Raw genomic sequence first — 16522 nt, forward strand, 5'->3', positions numbered from 1 at the left:
ACAATCTGTGCGAGCACTCACACATCCCCCACAATCTGAGTGCGCACTTAAACATTCAGTGTGAGGTGAATCTTTGTTTCCCTCTTTTCCCGCCTCACAGGACACGGCCATACAGCGCCACGTTCGGCAATCTCCGGACAGTGTCGTGTTCGGCTCCCCCCAGCACTCGGCAATCTCCGGACAGTCTCGTGTTCGGCTCCCCCAGCACTCGGCAATCTCCGGACAGTCTCGTGTTCGGCTCCCCCAGCACTCGGCAATCTCCGGACAGTGTCGTGTGCGGCTCCCCCCCAGCACTCGGCAATCTCCGGACAGTGTCGTGTTCAGCTCCCCCCAGCACTCGGCAATCTCCGGACAGTCTCGTCGTTCAGCTCCCCCGAGCACTCGGCAATCTCCGGACAATGTCGTGTTCAGCTCCCTCAGCACTCGGCAATCTCCGGACAGTGTCGTCGTTCGGCTCCCTCAGCACTCGGCAATCTCCGGACAGTGTCGTCGTTCGGCTCCCCCAGCACTCGGCAATCTCCGGACAGTGTCGTCGTTCGGCTCCCCCAGCACTCGGCAATCTCCGGGCCATCGGGCGGCGCCATTTTGTTTATATGTGGAGTCGGCGGCGGAGGTGCAGTCACAGCTCACACAAGGAGAGGCGACCAATCCGGCAATGGACGGGTACGTGGTGCCGGGCTGAGGCCGCGGGAGAGGGCGGTGTACCGGGCGGGAGCAGCTGTTACCTCAGGGGCCTGGGCGTTCTGTTATGGCGGGAACGAGAGACGGGAGAGCAAGAGAGGGCCCCGTGTGTGTGAGGAGAGAGAGAGGGCCCCGTGTGTGAGGAGAGAGAGAGAGGGCCCCGTGTGTGTGTGTGTGTGTGTGTGTGTGTGGAGAGAGAGAGAGAGAGGGCCCTGTGTGTGTGAGGAGAGAGAGAGAGGGCCCCGTGTGTGTGTGTGTGTGTGTGTGTGTGGAGAGAGAGAGAGAGGGCCCTGTGTGTGTGAGGGGAGAGAGAGAGAGAGAGAGGGCCCTGTGTGTGTGAGGAGAGAGAGAGGGCCCTGTGTGTGTGAGGAGAGAGAGGGCCCCGTGTGTGTGAGGAGAGAGAGAGAGGGCCCCGTGTGTGTGAGGAGAGAGAGAGGGCCCTGTGTGTGAGGAGAGAGAGAGAGGGCCCCGTGTGTGTGAGGAGAGAGAGAGGGCCCTGTGTGTGAGGAGAGAGAGGGCCCCGTGTGTGTGAGGAGAGAGAGAGGGCCCTGTGTGTGTGTGTGTGTGTGTGTGTGTGTGGAGAGAGAGAGAGAGAGGGCCCTGTGTGTGTGAGGGGAGAGAGAGAGAGAGAGAGGGCCCCGTGTGTGTGAGGAGAGAGAGAGGGCCCTGTGTGTGTGAGGAGAGAGAGGGCCCCGTGTGTGTGAGGAGAGAGAGAGGGGGCCCCGTGTGTGTGAGGAGAGAGAGAGGGCCCTGTGTGTGAGGAGAGAGAGAGAGGGCCCCGTGTGTGTGAGGAGAGAGAGAGAGGGCCCCGTGTGTGTGAGGAGAGAGAGAGAGGGCCCCGTGTGTGTGTGTGTGTGTGTGTGTGGAGAGAGAGAGAGAGAGAGAGAGGGCCCTGTGTGTGTGAGGGGAGAGAGAGAGAGAGAGAGGGCCCTGTGTGTGTGAGGGGAGAGAGAGAGAGAGAGGGCCCCGTGTGTGTGAGGAGAGAGAGAGGGCCCTGTGTGTGTGAGGAGAGAGAGGGCCCCGTGTGTGTGAGGAGAGAGAGAGAGGGCCCCGTGTGTGTGAGGAGAGAGAGAGGGCCCTGTGTGTGAGGAGAGAGAGAGAGGGCCCCGTGTGTGTGAGGAGAGAGAGAGGGCCCTGTGTGTGAGGAGAGAGAGGGCCCCGTGTGTGTGAGGAGAGAGAGAGGGCCCTGTGTGTGTGTGTGTGTGTGTGTGTGTGTGTGTGTGTGTGGAGAGAGAGAGAGAGAGGGCCCTGTGTGTGTGAGGGGAGAGAGAGAGAGAGAGAGGGCCCCGTGTGTGTGAGGAGAGAGAGAGGGCCCTGTGTGTGTGAGGAGAGAGAGGGCCCCGTGTGTGTGAGGAGAGAGAGAGGGGGCCCCGTGTGTGTGAGGAGAGAGAGAGGGCCCTGTGTGTGAGGAGAGAGAGAGAGGGCCCCGTGTGTGTGAGGAGAGAGGGCCCTGTGTGTGAGGAGAGAGAGAGAGGGCCCCGTGTGTGTGAGGAGAGAGAGAGAGGGCCCCGTGTGTGTGTGTGTGTGTGTGTGTGGAGAGAGAGAGAGAGAGAGAGAGGGCCCTGTGTGTGTGAGGGGAGAGAGAGAGAGAGAGAGGGCCCTGTGTGTGTGAGGGGAGAGAGAGAGAGAGAGGGCCCCGTGTGTGTGAGGAGAGAGAGAGGGCCCTGTGTGTGTGAGGAGAGAGAGGGCCCCGTGTGTGTGTGTGAGGAGAGAGAGGGCCCCGTGTGTGTGTGTGAGGAGAGAGAGGGCCCCGTGTGTGTGTGTGAGGAGAGAGAGGGCCCCGTGTGTGTGTGTGAGGAGAGAGAGGGCCCCGTGTGTGTGTGTGAGGAGAGAGAGGGCCCCGTGTGTGTGTGTGAGGAGAGAGAGGGCCCCGTGTGTGTGTGTGAGGAGAGAGAGGGCCCCGTGTGTGTGTGTGAGGAGAGAGAGGGCCCCGTGTGTGTGAGGAGAGAGAGGGCCCCGTGTGTGTGAGGAGAGAGAGGGCCCCGTGTGTGTGAGGAGAGAGAGGGCCCCGTGTGTGTGAGGAGAGAGAGGGCCCCGTGTGTGTGAGGAGAGAGAGGGCCCCGTGTGTGTGAGGAGAGAGAGGGCCCCGTGTGTGTGAGGAGAGAGAGGGCCCCGTGTGTGTGAGGAGAGAGAGGGCCCCGTGTGTGTGAGGAGAGAGAGGGCCCCGTGTGTGTGAGGAGAGAGAGGGCCCCGTGTGTGTGAGGAGAGAGAGGGCCCCGTGTGTGTGAGGAGAGAGAGAGAGGGCCCCGTGTGTGTGTGTGTAGAGAGGGCCCCGTGTGTGTGTGTGTGTGTGTAGAGAGGGCCCCGTGTGTGAGGAGAGAGAGGGCCCCGTGTGTGTGAGGAGAGAGAGAGGGCCCCGTGTGTGTGAGGAGAGAGAGAGGGCCCCGTGTGTGTGAGGAGAGAGAGAGGGCCCCGTGTGTGTGAGGAGAGAGAGGGCCCCGTGTGTGAGGAGAGAGAGAGAGGGCCCCGTGTGTGAGGAGAGAGAGAGGGCCCCGTGTGTGGAGAGAGAGGGCCCTGTGTGTGTGTGAGAGAGAGAGGAGAGAGGGCCCCGTGTGTGAGGAGAGAGAGAGAGAGGGCCCTGTGTGTGTGTGGAGAGAGGGCCCTGTGTGTGTGTGTGTGTGTGAGGAGAGAGAGGGCCCTGTGTGTGTGTGTGTGTGTGTGTGTGTGTGTGTGAGGAGAGAGAGAGAGGGCCCTGTGTGTGTGTGTGAGGAGAGAGAGGGCCCTGTGTGTGTGAGGAGAGAGAGGGCCCTGTGTGTGTGTGTGTGTGTGAGGAGAGAGAGGGCCCTGTGTGTGTGGAGAGAGGGCCCTGTGTGTGTGTGTGTGATGAGAGAGAGGGCCCTGTGTGTGTGTGTGTGTGTGTGTGAGAGAGGAGAGGGCCCCGTGTGTGTGTGTGTGTGTGTGAGAGGAGAGGGCCCCGTGTGTGTGTGTGTGTGTGAGAGGAGAGGGCCCCATGTGTGTGAGGAGAGAGCCCTGTGTGTGTGTGTGTGAGGAGAGGGCCCTGTGTGTGTGTGAGGAGAGGGCCCTGTGTGTGTGTGAGGAGAGGGCCCCGTGTGTGTGAGGAGAGAGCCCCGTGTGTGTGTGTGTGTGTGTGTGTGTGTGTGAGAGGAGAGAGCCCCGTGTGTGTGTGTGTGTGAGGAGAGAGAGGGCCCCGGGTGTGTGTGTGTGAGGAGAGAGAGGGCCCCGTGTGTGTGTGTGTGTGTGTGTGTGTGTGTGTGTGTGTGTGTGTGTGTGTGTGTGTGAGAGGAGAGAGAGGGCCCCGTGTGTGTGTGAGGAGAGAGCCCCGTGTGTGTGTGTGTGAGGAGAGAGAGGGCCCTGTGTGTGTGTGTGTGTGAGAGGAGAGGGAGGGCCCTGTGTGTGTGTGTGTAGAGAGCCCCGTGTGTGTGTGTGTGTGTGGAGAGAGCCCCGTGTGTGTGTATGTGAGTGAGGAGAGAGCCCCGTGTGTGTGTGTGTGTGGAGAGAGCCCTGTGTGTGTGTAGAGAGCCCCGTGTGTGTGTGTGTGTGGAGAGAGCCCTGTGTGTGTGTGTGTGTGAGGAGAGGGCCCTGTGTGTGTGTGTGTGTGTGTGAGGAGAGAGGGCCCTGTGTGTGTATGTGAGGAGAGAGCCTGTGTGTGTGTGTGTGTGTGGAAAGAGAGGACCCCGTGTGTGTGAGGAGAGAGAGAGCCCCGTGTGTGTGTGTGAGGAGAGAGGGCCCGTGTGTGTGTGTGTGAGGAGAGAGAGCCCTGTGTGTGTGTGTGTGTGTGTGTGAGTATGTATGTGAGGAGAGGGCCCGTGTGTGTGTGTGGAGAGAGAGAGGGCCCTGTGCGTGTGCGTGTGGAGAGAGAGGGCCCCGTGTGTGTGTGTGGAGAGAGAGGGCCGTGTGTGTGTGTATATATATATATATATATATATATATGAGAGAGAGAGGGCCCTGTGTGTGTGTGTGTGTGTGTGTGTGTGTGTGAGAGGAGATAGAGGGCCCCGTGTGTGTGTGTGAGGAGAGAGCCCGTGTGTGTGTGTGTGAGGAGAGAGAGGGCCCTGTGTGTGTGTGTGTGTGTGTTTGAGTATGTATGTGAGGAGAGGGCCCGTGTGTGTGTGTGGAGAGAGAGAGGGCCCCGTGTGTGTGTGCGTGTGGAGAGAGAGAGGGCCCCGTGTGTGTGTGGAGAGAGAGGGGGCCCCGTGTGTGTGTGTGTGTGTGTGTGTGTGTGTGTGGAGAGAGAGGGCCCTGTGTGTGTGAGTGAGAGAGAGAGGAGAGAGAGGGCCCCGTGTGTGTGTGAGGAGAGAGAGGGCCCCGTGTGTGTGTGTGTGTGTGTGTGTGTGGAGAGAGGGCCCCGTGTGTGTGTCAGAAGAGTGAGAGAGAGGGCCCCTTGTGTGTGTGAGGAGAGAGGGCCCCGTGTGTGTGTGTCAGAAGAGTGAGAGAGAGGACCCCGTGTGTGTGTGTGTGTGTGTGTGTGTGTGAGTGAAGAGAGAGGGCCCCGTGTGTGTGAGGAGAGAGAGAGAGAGCGAGCCCCGTGTGTGTGTGTGTGAGGAGAGAGAGCCCCGTGTGTGTGTGTGAGGAGGGAGAGAGAGGGCCCCGTGTGTGTGTGTGTGTGTGTGTGTGTGTGTGTGTGTGTGTGTGTGTGTGGAGAGAGAGGGCCCCGTGTGTGTGTGTGTGTGTGTGTGTGTGTGTGTGGAGAGAGAGGGCCCCGTGTGTGCGAGGAGAGAGGGCCGTGTGTGTGTGGGGGGAGAGAGAGGGCCCCGTGTGTGTGTGTGGAGAGAGAGGGCCCCGTGTGTGTGCGTGTGGAGAGAGAGGGCCCCGTGTGTGTGTGTGTGCGTGTGGAGAGAGAGAGGGCCCCGTGTGTGTGCGTGTGGAGAGAGAGAGGGCCCCGTGTGTGTGTGTGTGTGTGAGTGAGGAGAGAGAGGGCCCGTGTGTGTGTGTGTGTGTGTGTGTGTGTGTGTGTGTGTGTGTGTGTGTGTGTGTGGAGAGAGAGGGCCCTGTGTGTGTGTGTGTGAGTGAGTGAGAGGAGAGAGAGGGCCCCGTATGTGTGTGAGGAGAGAGAGGGCCCCGTGTGTGTGAGGAGAGAGAGAGGGTCCCGTGTGTGTGTCAGAAGAGTGAGAGAGAGGGCCCCTTATGTGTGTGAGGAGAGAGGGCCCCGTGTGTGTGTCAGAAGAGTGAGAGAGAGGACCCCGTGTGTGTGTGTGTGTGTGTGTGAGAAGAGAGAGGGCCCCGTGTGTGTGAGGAGAGAGAGAGGGCCCCGTGTGTGTGAGGAGAGAGAGAGCGAGCCCCGTGTGTGTGAGGAGAGAGAGAGCGAGCCCCGTGTGTGTGTGTGAGGAGAGAGAGCCCCGTGTGTGTGTGTGTGTGTGAGGAGGGAGAGAGAGGGCCCCGTGTGTGTGTGTGTGTGGAGAGAGAGAGGGCCCTGTGTGTGTGTGTGTGTGTGTGTGTGAGTGAGGAGAGAGAGGGCCCTGTGTGTGTGAGTGAGGAGAGAGAGGGCCCGTGTGTGTGTGTGTGTGTGTGTGTGTGTGTGTGTGTGTGTGTGTGTGTGTGTGTGTGTGTGTGTGTGTGTGTGTGTGTGGAGAGAGGGCCCTGTGTGTGTGTGAGTGAGTGAGTGAGTGAGTGAGAGGAGAGAGAGGGCCCCGTATGTGTGTGAGGAGAGAGAGGGCCCCGTGTGTGTGAGGAGAGAGAGAGGGTCCCGTGTGTGTGTCAGAAGAGTGAGAGAGAGGGCCCCTTGTGTGTGTGAGGAGAGAGGGCCCCGTGTGTGTGTGTCAGAAGAGTGAGAGAGAGGACCCCGTGTGTGTGTGTGTGAGAAGAGAGAGGGCCCCGTGTGTGTGAGGAGAGAGAGAGCGAGCCCCGTGTGTGTGAGGAGGGAGAGAGAGGGCCCCGTGTGTGTGTGTGTGTGTGAGGAGAGAGGGCCCCGTGTGTGTGTGTGTGTGTATATAGAGAGAGGGCCCCGTGTGTGCGAGGAGAGAGAGGGCCGTGTGTGTGTGTGTGGGGGGGGGGGGGGGAGAGAGAGCCCCGTGTGTGTGGGGGGGGGGGGGGGGGAGAGAGAGCCCCGTGTGTGGGGGGGGGGGGGGAGGAGAGAGAGCCCCGTGTGTGGGGGGGGGGGGAGAGAGAGCCCCGTGTGTATGTGTGAGGAGAGAGAGGGCCCCGTGTGTATGTGTGAGGAGAGAGAGGGCCCCGTGTGTGTGTGAGGAGAGAGAGGGCCCCGTGTGTGTGTGTGAGGAGAGAGAGGGCCCCGTGTGTGTGTGTGAGGAGAGAGAGAGGGCCCCGTGTGTGTGAGGAGAGAGAGGGGGCCCCGTGTGTGTGTCAGAAGAGTGAGAGAGAGGGCCCCGTGTGTGTGTCAGAAGAGTGAGAGAGAGGGCCCCGTGTGTGTGTCAGAAGAGTGAGAGAGAGGGCCCCGTGTGTGTGTCAGAAGAGTGAGAGAGAGGACCCCGTGTGTGTGTGAAGAGAGGGCCCCGTGTGTGTGAGGAGAGAGAGCGAGCCCTGTGTGTGTGTGAGGAGAGAGAGCCCCGTGTGTGTGTGTGTGTGAGGAGGGAGAGAGGGCCCTGTGTGTGTGTGTGAGGAGAGAGAGGGCCCCGTGTGTGTGTGTGTGTGTGTGTGTGTGTGAGAGGGGAGAGAGAGGGCCCCGTGTGTGTGTGTGAGGAGAGAGAGGGCCCCGTGTGTGTGTGTGTGTGTGTGTGTGTGTGTGAAGAGAGAGGGCCCCGTGTGTGTGTGTGTGAGGAGAGAGAGAGCCCCGTGTGTGTGAGGAGTGAGAGAGAGGGGCCCGTGTGTGTGTGTGTGTGTGTGTGGGTGGAGAGAGAGAGGGCTGTGTGTGTGTGGAGAGAGAGAGGGCCCCGTGTGTGTGTGTGTGTGTGTGTGTGGAGAGAGAGGGGGCCCCGTGTGTGTGTGTGTGGAGAGAGCCGTGTGTGAGGAGAGAGAGAGGGCCCCGTGTGTGTGTGTGAGGAGAGAGAGAGGGCCCCGTGTGTGGGTGTGGAGAGAGAGGGGGCCCCGTGTGTGTGTGTGTGTGTGTGTGTGTGTGTGAGAGGAGAGAGAGAGAGGGCCCCGTGTGTGTGTGTGTGAGGAGAGAGAGGGCCCCGTGTGTGTGTGTGTGAGGAGAGAGGGCCCCGTGTGTGAGGAGAGAGAGGGAGAGGGCCCCGTGTGTGTGTGTGTGAGGAGAGAGAGGGCCCCGTGTGTGAGGAGAGAGAGAGAGGGCCCCGTGTGTGTGTGTGTGTGTGGAGAGAGCCCCGTGTGTGTGTGTGTGTGTGGAGAGAGAGCCCCGTGTGTGTGTGTGAGGAGAGGGCCCTGTGCGTGTGTGTGAGGAGAGAGAGGGCCCCGTGTGTGTGTGTGTGTGTGTGTGTGTGAGGAGAGAGCCCCGTGTGTGTGTGTGAGGAGAGAGAGGGCCCCGTGTGTGTGTGTGTGAGAGGAGAGAGAGAGGGCCCCGTGTGTGTGTGTGAGGAGAGAGAGAGGGCCCCGTGTGTGTGTGTGAGGAGAGAGAGGGCCCCGTGTGTGTGTGAGGAGAGAGAGAGAGGGCCCCGTGTGTGTGTGTGTGAGGAGAGAGAGAGAGGGCCCCGTGTGTGTGTGAGGAGAGAGAGAGGGCCCCGTGTGTGTGTGTGTGTGAGAGGAGAGAGAGGGCCCCGTGTGTGTGTGAGGAGAGAGAGGGAGAGGGCCCCGTGTGTGTGTGAGGAGAGAGCCCCGTGTGTGTGTGTGTGAGGAGAGAGAGGGCCCCGTGTGTGTGTGTGTGTGTGGAGAGGGCCCCGTGTGTGTGGGGGGGGGGGAGAAAGGGAGAGGGCCCTGTGTGTGTGTGGGAGAAAGGGAGAGGGCCCTGTGTGTGTGTGTGTGTGTGTGTGTGGAGATGTAGTCCGGGGTGAGGTAAAGGGCCCTTGTGGGTGTGTGGCCTTGGAGTGAGGTAAAGGGCCCCTATGTAGGGGGTGGGTATGAGGGAGTGTGATAAGGGTCCCTATGTGTTGCCGGAGTATGGGTAGATGAGGGCCCCTGTGTGTGGCCTCGGGGGTGAGGCTCCTCTCTGGCCCCTGTGTGTGGCCCCCGGGGTGAGGCTCCTCTCTGGCCCCTGTGTGTGACCCCCGGGGTGAGGCTCCTCTCTGGCCCCTGTGTGTGACCCCCGGGGTGAGGCTCCTCTCTGGCCCCTGTGTGTGGCCTCGGGGGTGAGGCTCCTCTGTGGCCCCTCATTACCGGCTGCGCTCTGTTCTTCTCTGGCAGCAGCCATCAGGTCTTTGTTATGATGTAATGCTGCAGTTGTCCTCTAGGTGTGTACTGGTCGTTGTCATGTGGGGCCCCTGTCCGGCAGCTATAGGCTTTATAAAGGTTTTTCTGCCATATTGGGGTCCTCCTCGTACTGGTGTTCAGGGCCCCATTATCAGTGCTGTACATATTAGTGATATAAGATTTATGTCCGGCTTCGGGCCGTGTTCCCCCCTGCTGACCCCCCCCCAATATACGCTCACCAGTCATGTGATGTTACCGGGATTATTGTAGGTGTGACGGTTGTGGGATCGTGGCCTGAAGGGCCTTTTACGTGGGACGACTATGAGGTTATTCCCACGGCGGACGCCAGTCCTGGTCACATGTTTCCGGACCTATAAATTGTCGGCCACTCTTCTCCAGCGGGCGATTGCCCCCAATGACTGAGCTGGGGGCCACATTGGATGTGATCAAGGCGGTGGTCTGTTATAGAGCTGTAGACTCCATTGTGATGGGCTGACATATGAGCTGCCTACGCTCCCCGGACCCCTGTTATCAGTGTTTGGGGGGCTGACATACGAGCTGCCTCTGCTCCCCGGACCCCTGTTATCAGTGTTTGGGGGGCTGACATATGAGCTGCCTCCGCTCCCCGGACCCCTGTTATCAGTGTTTGGGGGGCTGACATATGAGCTGCCTCCTCTCCCCGGACCCCTGTTCTTCGTGTTTGGGGGGGCTGACATGAGCTGCCTCCGCTCCCCGGACCCCTGTTCTTAGTGTTTGGGGGGGCTGACATATGAGCTGCCTCCGCTCCCCGGACCCCTGTTATCAGTGTTTGGGGGGGCTGACATATGAGCTGCCTCCGCTCCCCGGACCCCTGTTATCAGTGTTTGGGGGGCTGACATATGAGCTGCCTCCGCTCCCGGACCCCTGTTATCAGTGTTTGAGGGGCTGACATAGGAGCTGCCTCCGCTCCCCGGACCCCTGTTATCAGTGTTTGGGGGGCTGACATAAGAGCTGCCTCCGCTCCCCGGACCCCTGTTATCAGTGTTTGGGGGGCTGACATAGGAGCTGCCTCCGCTCCCGGACCCATGTTATCAGTGTTTGGGGGGCTGACATAGGAGCTGCCGTTGTTCCCCGATCACGAACACAGTGCTCTCTGCTGACATCTCTGTCCAGTTTAGTAACCGTGCACAGCAGATGTATGCTATGGGCAGCATGGTGGCTCAGTGGTTAGCACTGCTGCCTTGCAGTGCTGGGGACTTGGGTTCAAATCCCACTAAGGACAACAATAAATAAAGTATTATTATAATGTCAGCAGAGAGAACTGTGCTCGTGATGTCATCAGAGAGCATTCCAAAAAGAAAAGAATTTCCTCTGTAGTATTCAGCAGCTAATAAGTACAGGAAGGATTAAAAATTTTTAATAGAAATAATTTACAAATATGTTTAACTTTCTGCCACCAGTTGATTTAAAAGTAAAACTGTTTTCACCAGAGTCCCCCTTTAAAGGTGGTTTCTGACTAGTTATATGCTGGTGCGAGGAATTTGTGGAACTTGTCCAGCATGCTCCAGTCTTTTTCACTCTTTTCCACTTTTATCAAGTATTGTACAATCCTTTTGTCTGTGGCCATACACCTTATATAAAGCCACCAATTCTGGTAATATTGTCTGACCATGTGTTGTGTAATGGTGGGTCCGTTTTGTGCTCCGATGTCAGACATTTATGGAGGAAGAATCCTTTGTTGAAATAAAATCCTTTGTTCTGAAGAGAAGCTGCTGTGCAGTGCGGCGAGGACTGAGGAGTCTGGCAGCGGCTTTCCTCTCCTCACATAAGTGGAATCTATAATATCCATTCATCCTTCTTCATCACTTACTATCATCTTGGGCAATATGTGATCTTTAAAAATAAAATATCAGCATTGTCCCAGACAACCAATCAGATTACAGCTTGTATGTCACAAACCTATTTCAGAGAGAAGCAATGTGATTGGTTATCGTGAGCGCTGACTTTCTTGTGTCGGTTGTATATAAGGGATCGGCCCATATTTCACCTAGAGCAGCTTATAACGAGTGAGATTTCTGAGTAGGGACATTTCAATAAAAATAACACATTCTGCTATTCTTACAGGGGACATTATGTGCATCATTAGTAACCCTTTACAGAGAATAGCAGAATGTGTTATGTTTATTGAAATGTCCCTTCTTAACCCCTTAAGGACTCAACGTTTTTCCGTTTTTGCATTTTCATTTTTTCCCCATCGCCTTCTAAAAATCATAACTATTTCAATTTTGCACCTAAAATTCCATATGATGCTTATTTTTTGTGCCACCAATTCTAAAATGACATTAGTAATTTTACCAAAAAAACTACAGCAAAACGGGAAAAAAAAATCATTGTGCGACAAAATTGAAGAAAAAATTTCATTTTGTAACTTTTGGGGGCTTCCGTTTCTACGCAGTACATTTTTCGGTAAAAATTACACCTTCTCTTTATTCTGTAGGTCCATACGATTATAATGATTCCCTACTTATATAGGTTTGATTTTGTCGGACTTCTGAAAAAAATCATAACTACATGCAGGAAAATGTATACGTTGAAAATTGTCATCTTCTGGCCCCTATAACTTTTTTATTTTTTTCGCTTACGGGACGGTATGAGGGCTAATTTTTTGTGCCGTGTTCTTTTTATCGGTACCATTTTTGCATTGATCGGACTTTTTTGATCGCTTTTTATGATTTTTTTTTATGATTATAAAAAGTTACCAAAAATACGCTATTTTGGACTTTGGAATTTTTATGCATGTACGCCATTGACCGTGCGGTTTAATTGACAATATATTTATTTAGTTCTGACATTTACGCACATGGCAATACCACATATGTTTATTTTCATTATTTTTTTTTTTATGGGAAAAGGGGGGTGATTCAAACATTTATTAGGGAAGGGGTTAAATGACCTTTATTAACTTTTTATTTTTTAGGCTTTTTTTTTATTTTATTTTTTTTGCGGTGTTATAGCTCCCATAGGGACCTATAACACTGCACACACTGATCTTTTACCCTGATCCCTGCAAAGCCACAGCTTTGCATGGATCAGTGTTCTAGGGGCTCAATTGCTCAAGACTGTGTAGCTCAGGCTTGGAGCAATCAAATGCAGATTGGATGCGACAGGTGAGGGGACCTCTGCTCGCGTCCTAGCTGATCGGGACATCGCGATAGTCCCAATCAGCCCGGGAAGCTTTTACTTTCATTTTGGATGTGGCAATCAGAAGGGTTAATAACGCGTTACACAATGATCTGTGCCGCACACGATTAGGCCTGGGTCCCGGCTATCATTAGCAGCCAGGACCGACCCGGTGTGATGTGGGGTCACAGCTTGACCCCGTTTTAAACACTGGGCGCAGTGCGTACAGGTACGCCCTGTGTCCTTAAGAGTTTAAATGGCTATGAACATGTTGGGGTCTGATCGTCCGCTGCTGTCAACGCAATATGGGCTGATTACAATCGTCCCCAACTACTGATTGGTTGTGAACTGATCATTCCCGCTTACAGATGGGTTGTGGGCTGATCACACTTGTCCCCAGCTGTGGATTAGTTGTGGCCTAAACATACTCGTCCCCCCGATTGTGGCCGGATCACGCTCGTCCCCCCGATTGTGGCCAGATCGCGCTAGTCCCCCGATTGTGGCCAGATCGCGCTAGTCCCCCGATTGTGGCCGGATCGCGCTCGTCCCCCGATTGTGGCCGGATCGCGCTCGTCCCCCGGTTGTGGCCGGATCGCGCTCGTCCCCCGGTTGTGGCCGGATCGCGCTCGTCCCCCGGTTGTGGCCGGATCGCGCTCGTCCCCCGATTGTGGCCGGATCGCGCCCGTCCCCCGGGCGTGGCCGGATCGCGCCCGTCCCCCGGGCGTGGCCGGATCGCGCCCGTCCCCCGGGCGTGGCCGGATCGCGCCCGGGCGTGGCCGGATCGCGCCCGGGCGTGGCCGGATCGCGCCCGGGCGTGGCCGGATCGCGCCCGGGCGTGGCCGGATCGCGCCCGGGCGTGGCCGGATCGCGCCCGTCCCCCGGGCGTGGCCGGATCGCGCCCGTCCCCCGGGCGTGGCCGGATCGCGCCCGTCCCCCGGGCGTGGCCGGATCGCGCCCGTCCCCCGGGCGTGGCCGGATCGCGCCCGTCCCCCGGCCGGATCGCGCCCGGCCGTATCGCGCCCGGCCCCCGGCCGGATCGCGCCCGGCCGGATCGCGCCCGGCCCCCGGCCGGATCGCGCCCGGCCCCCGGCCGTATCGCCCCCGGCCGGATCGCGCCCGGCCCCCGGCCGTATCGCCCCCGGGCGGATCGCGCCCGGCCGGATCGCGCCCGGCCCCCGGCCGGATCGCGCCCGGCCCCCGGCTGTGGCCGGCTCTGGAGGTGATCACACATCTCTGGCCCCTCTATTGAAAACCATTTAATTAGCACTTGGGGTCTGTGCGGATAGAGAAACAAAGGATCCCTGGTGAAATGCCGTTCTTTGTTACACTTCAGTAGCTTTCAGCTTTTGTTTGTATTGCGTTTGCTTCCTTTTTAAATGGTAACTCTCATTAAAACTGTTTGCTATTGCACTCCTTATGCTAAATAAAAAAAAGATTTCTAATATACTTTGTTTAAAAAAAAAAATTCTATGTTTTATTTGTGCTTAAAAAAGCTCAAGGGCACATGTTCCCCATCTCATACACAGACAGGAAGTGCAGCCTGGAGTGCTGAGGGGGGGGGGTGTCCAGCCTCATCCAATCACAGCTCCTCTCACACATTTAACTGCCGTATGCTGTTGGTTGGACACACCTCCCTCAGCACTCCAGGCTGTACTTCGTGTCTGTGTATGAGAAGGGGAAAATGTGCCCTTGAGCTTTTTTAAGCACAAATAAAACATAGAATTTGTTCTTTTTTTAAACAAAGTAAATTAGAAATATTTTATTTACCATAAGGAGTACAATAGCAAAAATTAGTTTTAATGAGAGTTACAATTTAATGGGGTATTCCTGGCCAGAACTTTTTTTTACATATAAACTGGCTCCGGAAAGTTAAACAGATTTGTAAATTACTTCTATTAAAAAGTTGTTGTTTTCTGTCTAACTGCTCTCTGATGACTCACGTCCCGGGAGCTGTGCAGTTCCTATGGGGTCATTCTCCCATCATGCACAGCTCCCGGGACGTGACATCATCATTGAGCAGTGAGACAGAAAACTTCAGAAGCTAATAACTATTGGAAGGGTTAAGATTTTTTAATAGAAGTAATTTACAAATCTGTTTAACTTTCCGGAGCCAGTTGATATATATAAAAAAAAAAATTTGCCTGGAATACCCCTTTAACCCCTTAAGGACTCAGGGTTTTTCCGTTTTTGCACTTTCGTTTTTTCCTCCTTACCTTCTAAAAATCATAACCCTTTCAATTTTCCACCTAAAAATCCATATTATGGCTTATTTTTTGCGTCGCCAATTCTACTTTGCAGTGACATTAGTCATTTTACCCAAAAATGCACGGCGAAACGGAAAAAAAAATCATTGTGCGACAAAATCAAAAAAAAAAACGCCATTTTGTAACTTTTGGGGGCTTCCGTTTCTACGCAGTGCATATTTCGGTAAAAATTACACCTTATCATTATTCTGTAGGTCCATACGGTTAAAATGATCCCCTACTTAATAGGTTTGATTTTGTCGCACTTCTGGAAAAAATCATAACTACATGCAGGAAAATTTTTACGTTTAAAAATGTCATCTTCTGACCCCTATAACTTTTTTATTTTTCCACGTACGGGGCGATATGAGGACTCATTTTTTGCGCCGTGATCTGAAGTTTTTATTGGTATGAATTTTGTTTTGATATGACTTTTTGATCACTTTTTATTCATTTTTTAATGTTATAAAAAGTTACCAAAATACGCTTTTTTGGACTTTGGAATTTTTTTGCGCGTACGCCATTGACTGTACGGCTTAATTAATGATATATTTTTATAGTTCGGACATTTACGCACGCGGCGATACCACATATGTTTATTTTTATATTTTTTTACACTGTTTTATTTTTTTTATGGGAAAAGGGGGGTGATTCAAACTTTTATTAGGGAAGGGGTTAAATGACCTTTATTAACACTTTTTTTTTACTTTTTTTTTGCAGTGTTATAGGTCCCATAGGGACCTATAACACTGCACACACTGATCTCTCATCCTGATCACAGGCGTGTATTAACACGCCTGTGATCAGTGTTATCGGCGCTTGACTGCTCCTGCCTGGATCTCAGGCACGGAGCAGTCATTCGTCGATCGGACACCGAGGAGGCAGGTAAGAGCCCTCCCGGTGTCCGATCAGCTGTTCGGGACGCCGCGATTTCACCGCGGCGGTCCCGAACAGCCCGACTGAGCAGCCGGGATACTTTCAGTTTCACTTTAGAAGCGGCGGTCAGCTTTGACCGCCGCTTCTAAAGGGTTAATACCGCACATCGCCGCGATCGGCGATGTGTGGTATTAGCCGCGGGTCCCGGCCGTTCATTAACGCCAGGACCCACGCGATATGATGCGGGATCGCGGCGCGATCCCGCTTCATATCGCGGGAGCCGGCGCAGGACGTAAATATACGTCCTGCGTCGTTAAGGGGTTAAGGCTTCATTCACTCTGCCATTGTGGCACGTTAGAGAACCAGGGGAGACTAGCAGGACGAAAAATACTGCTACTCCCGTTAAAAAAAAAAAAAAAAAAAAACGTGCCCGACGGACCCCATAATAGTAAATGGGATCTGTCAGGACCCGTTGTTGCTCTATGTGCCCCGTCCTGATAACGAACGTTAAAGACAAAAACAAAGCCTAATGGACGTTTTCCGATGGAGCACAATGGCGGAATGAATGGGACCTAAGACTGTAAGGGTCTATTCACACAGCAGAATTTCCGCTTGCGGTATTATGCCTCAAATAGACTTCTATGGGATTCCGCTTGCGGAAATTCAGAAGTGTGCATGGGAGTGCGCAATCCCATAGAAGTCTATGGGCTTTAATTTGAGGCTGAAATTCTACCGTGTGAATAGACCCTTACGTGTTCCCTTGTATGGACTTCTATGTTCATAGGCTCTTGAATGGACTTCTATGTACATAGGCTCTTGAATGGACTTCTATATACATAGGCTCTTGTATGGACTTCTATGTACATAGGCTCTTGTATGGACTTCTATGTACATAGGCTCTTGTATGGACTTCTATATACATAGGCTCTTGTATGGACTTCTATATACATAGGCTCTTGTATGGACTTCTATATACATAGGCTCTTGTATGGACTTCTATATACATAGGCTCTTGTATGGACTTCTATATACATAGGCTCTTGTATGGACTTCTATATACATAGCCTCTTGTATGGACTTCTATATACATAGGCTCTTGTATGGACTAATATATACATAGGCTCTTGTATGGACTAATATATACATAGGCTCTTGTATGGACTAATATATACATAGGCTCTTGTATGGACTAATATATACATAGGCTCTTGTATGGACTAATATACACATAGGCTCTTGTATGGACTAATATACACATAGGCTCTTGTATGGACTAATATATACATAGGCTCTTGTATGGACTTCTATATACATAGGCTCTTGTATGGACTAATATATACATAGGCTCTTGTATGGACTAATATATACATAGGCTCTTGTATGGACTTATATATATACATAGGCTCTTG

The 16522-nt window shown here is 54.5% G+C and overlaps 1 protein-coding gene across 2 annotated transcripts in view; it reads left to right on the top strand.

Annotated features, from left to right (window-relative positions):
• Nucleotides 1–494: 494 nt before the first annotated feature.
• The window catches only part of PTBP2 (polypyrimidine tract binding protein 2), a 56750-nt gene continuing 40722 nt past the window's right edge, over nt 495–16522 (top strand). The window contains exon 1 of one of the 2 annotated variants that reach the window (XM_056528546.1): nt 495–663. In XM_056528546.1, coding sequence (XP_056384521.1) covers nt 656–663 — 8 coding nt within the window. In that variant the 5' untranslated portion in view covers nt 495–655. Of the gene's footprint in view, nt 664–8495; nt 8519–16522 lie in introns of those variants that run through there. The other variant, XM_056528547.1, reaches the window with a different exon arrangement.

Source organism: Hyla sarda, chromosome 6 (genome assembly GCF_029499605.1).
Source record: "Hyla sarda isolate aHylSar1 chromosome 6, aHylSar1.hap1, whole genome shotgun sequence".
Taxonomy (NCBI): domain Eukaryota; kingdom Metazoa; phylum Chordata; class Amphibia; order Anura; family Hylidae; genus Hyla; species Hyla sarda.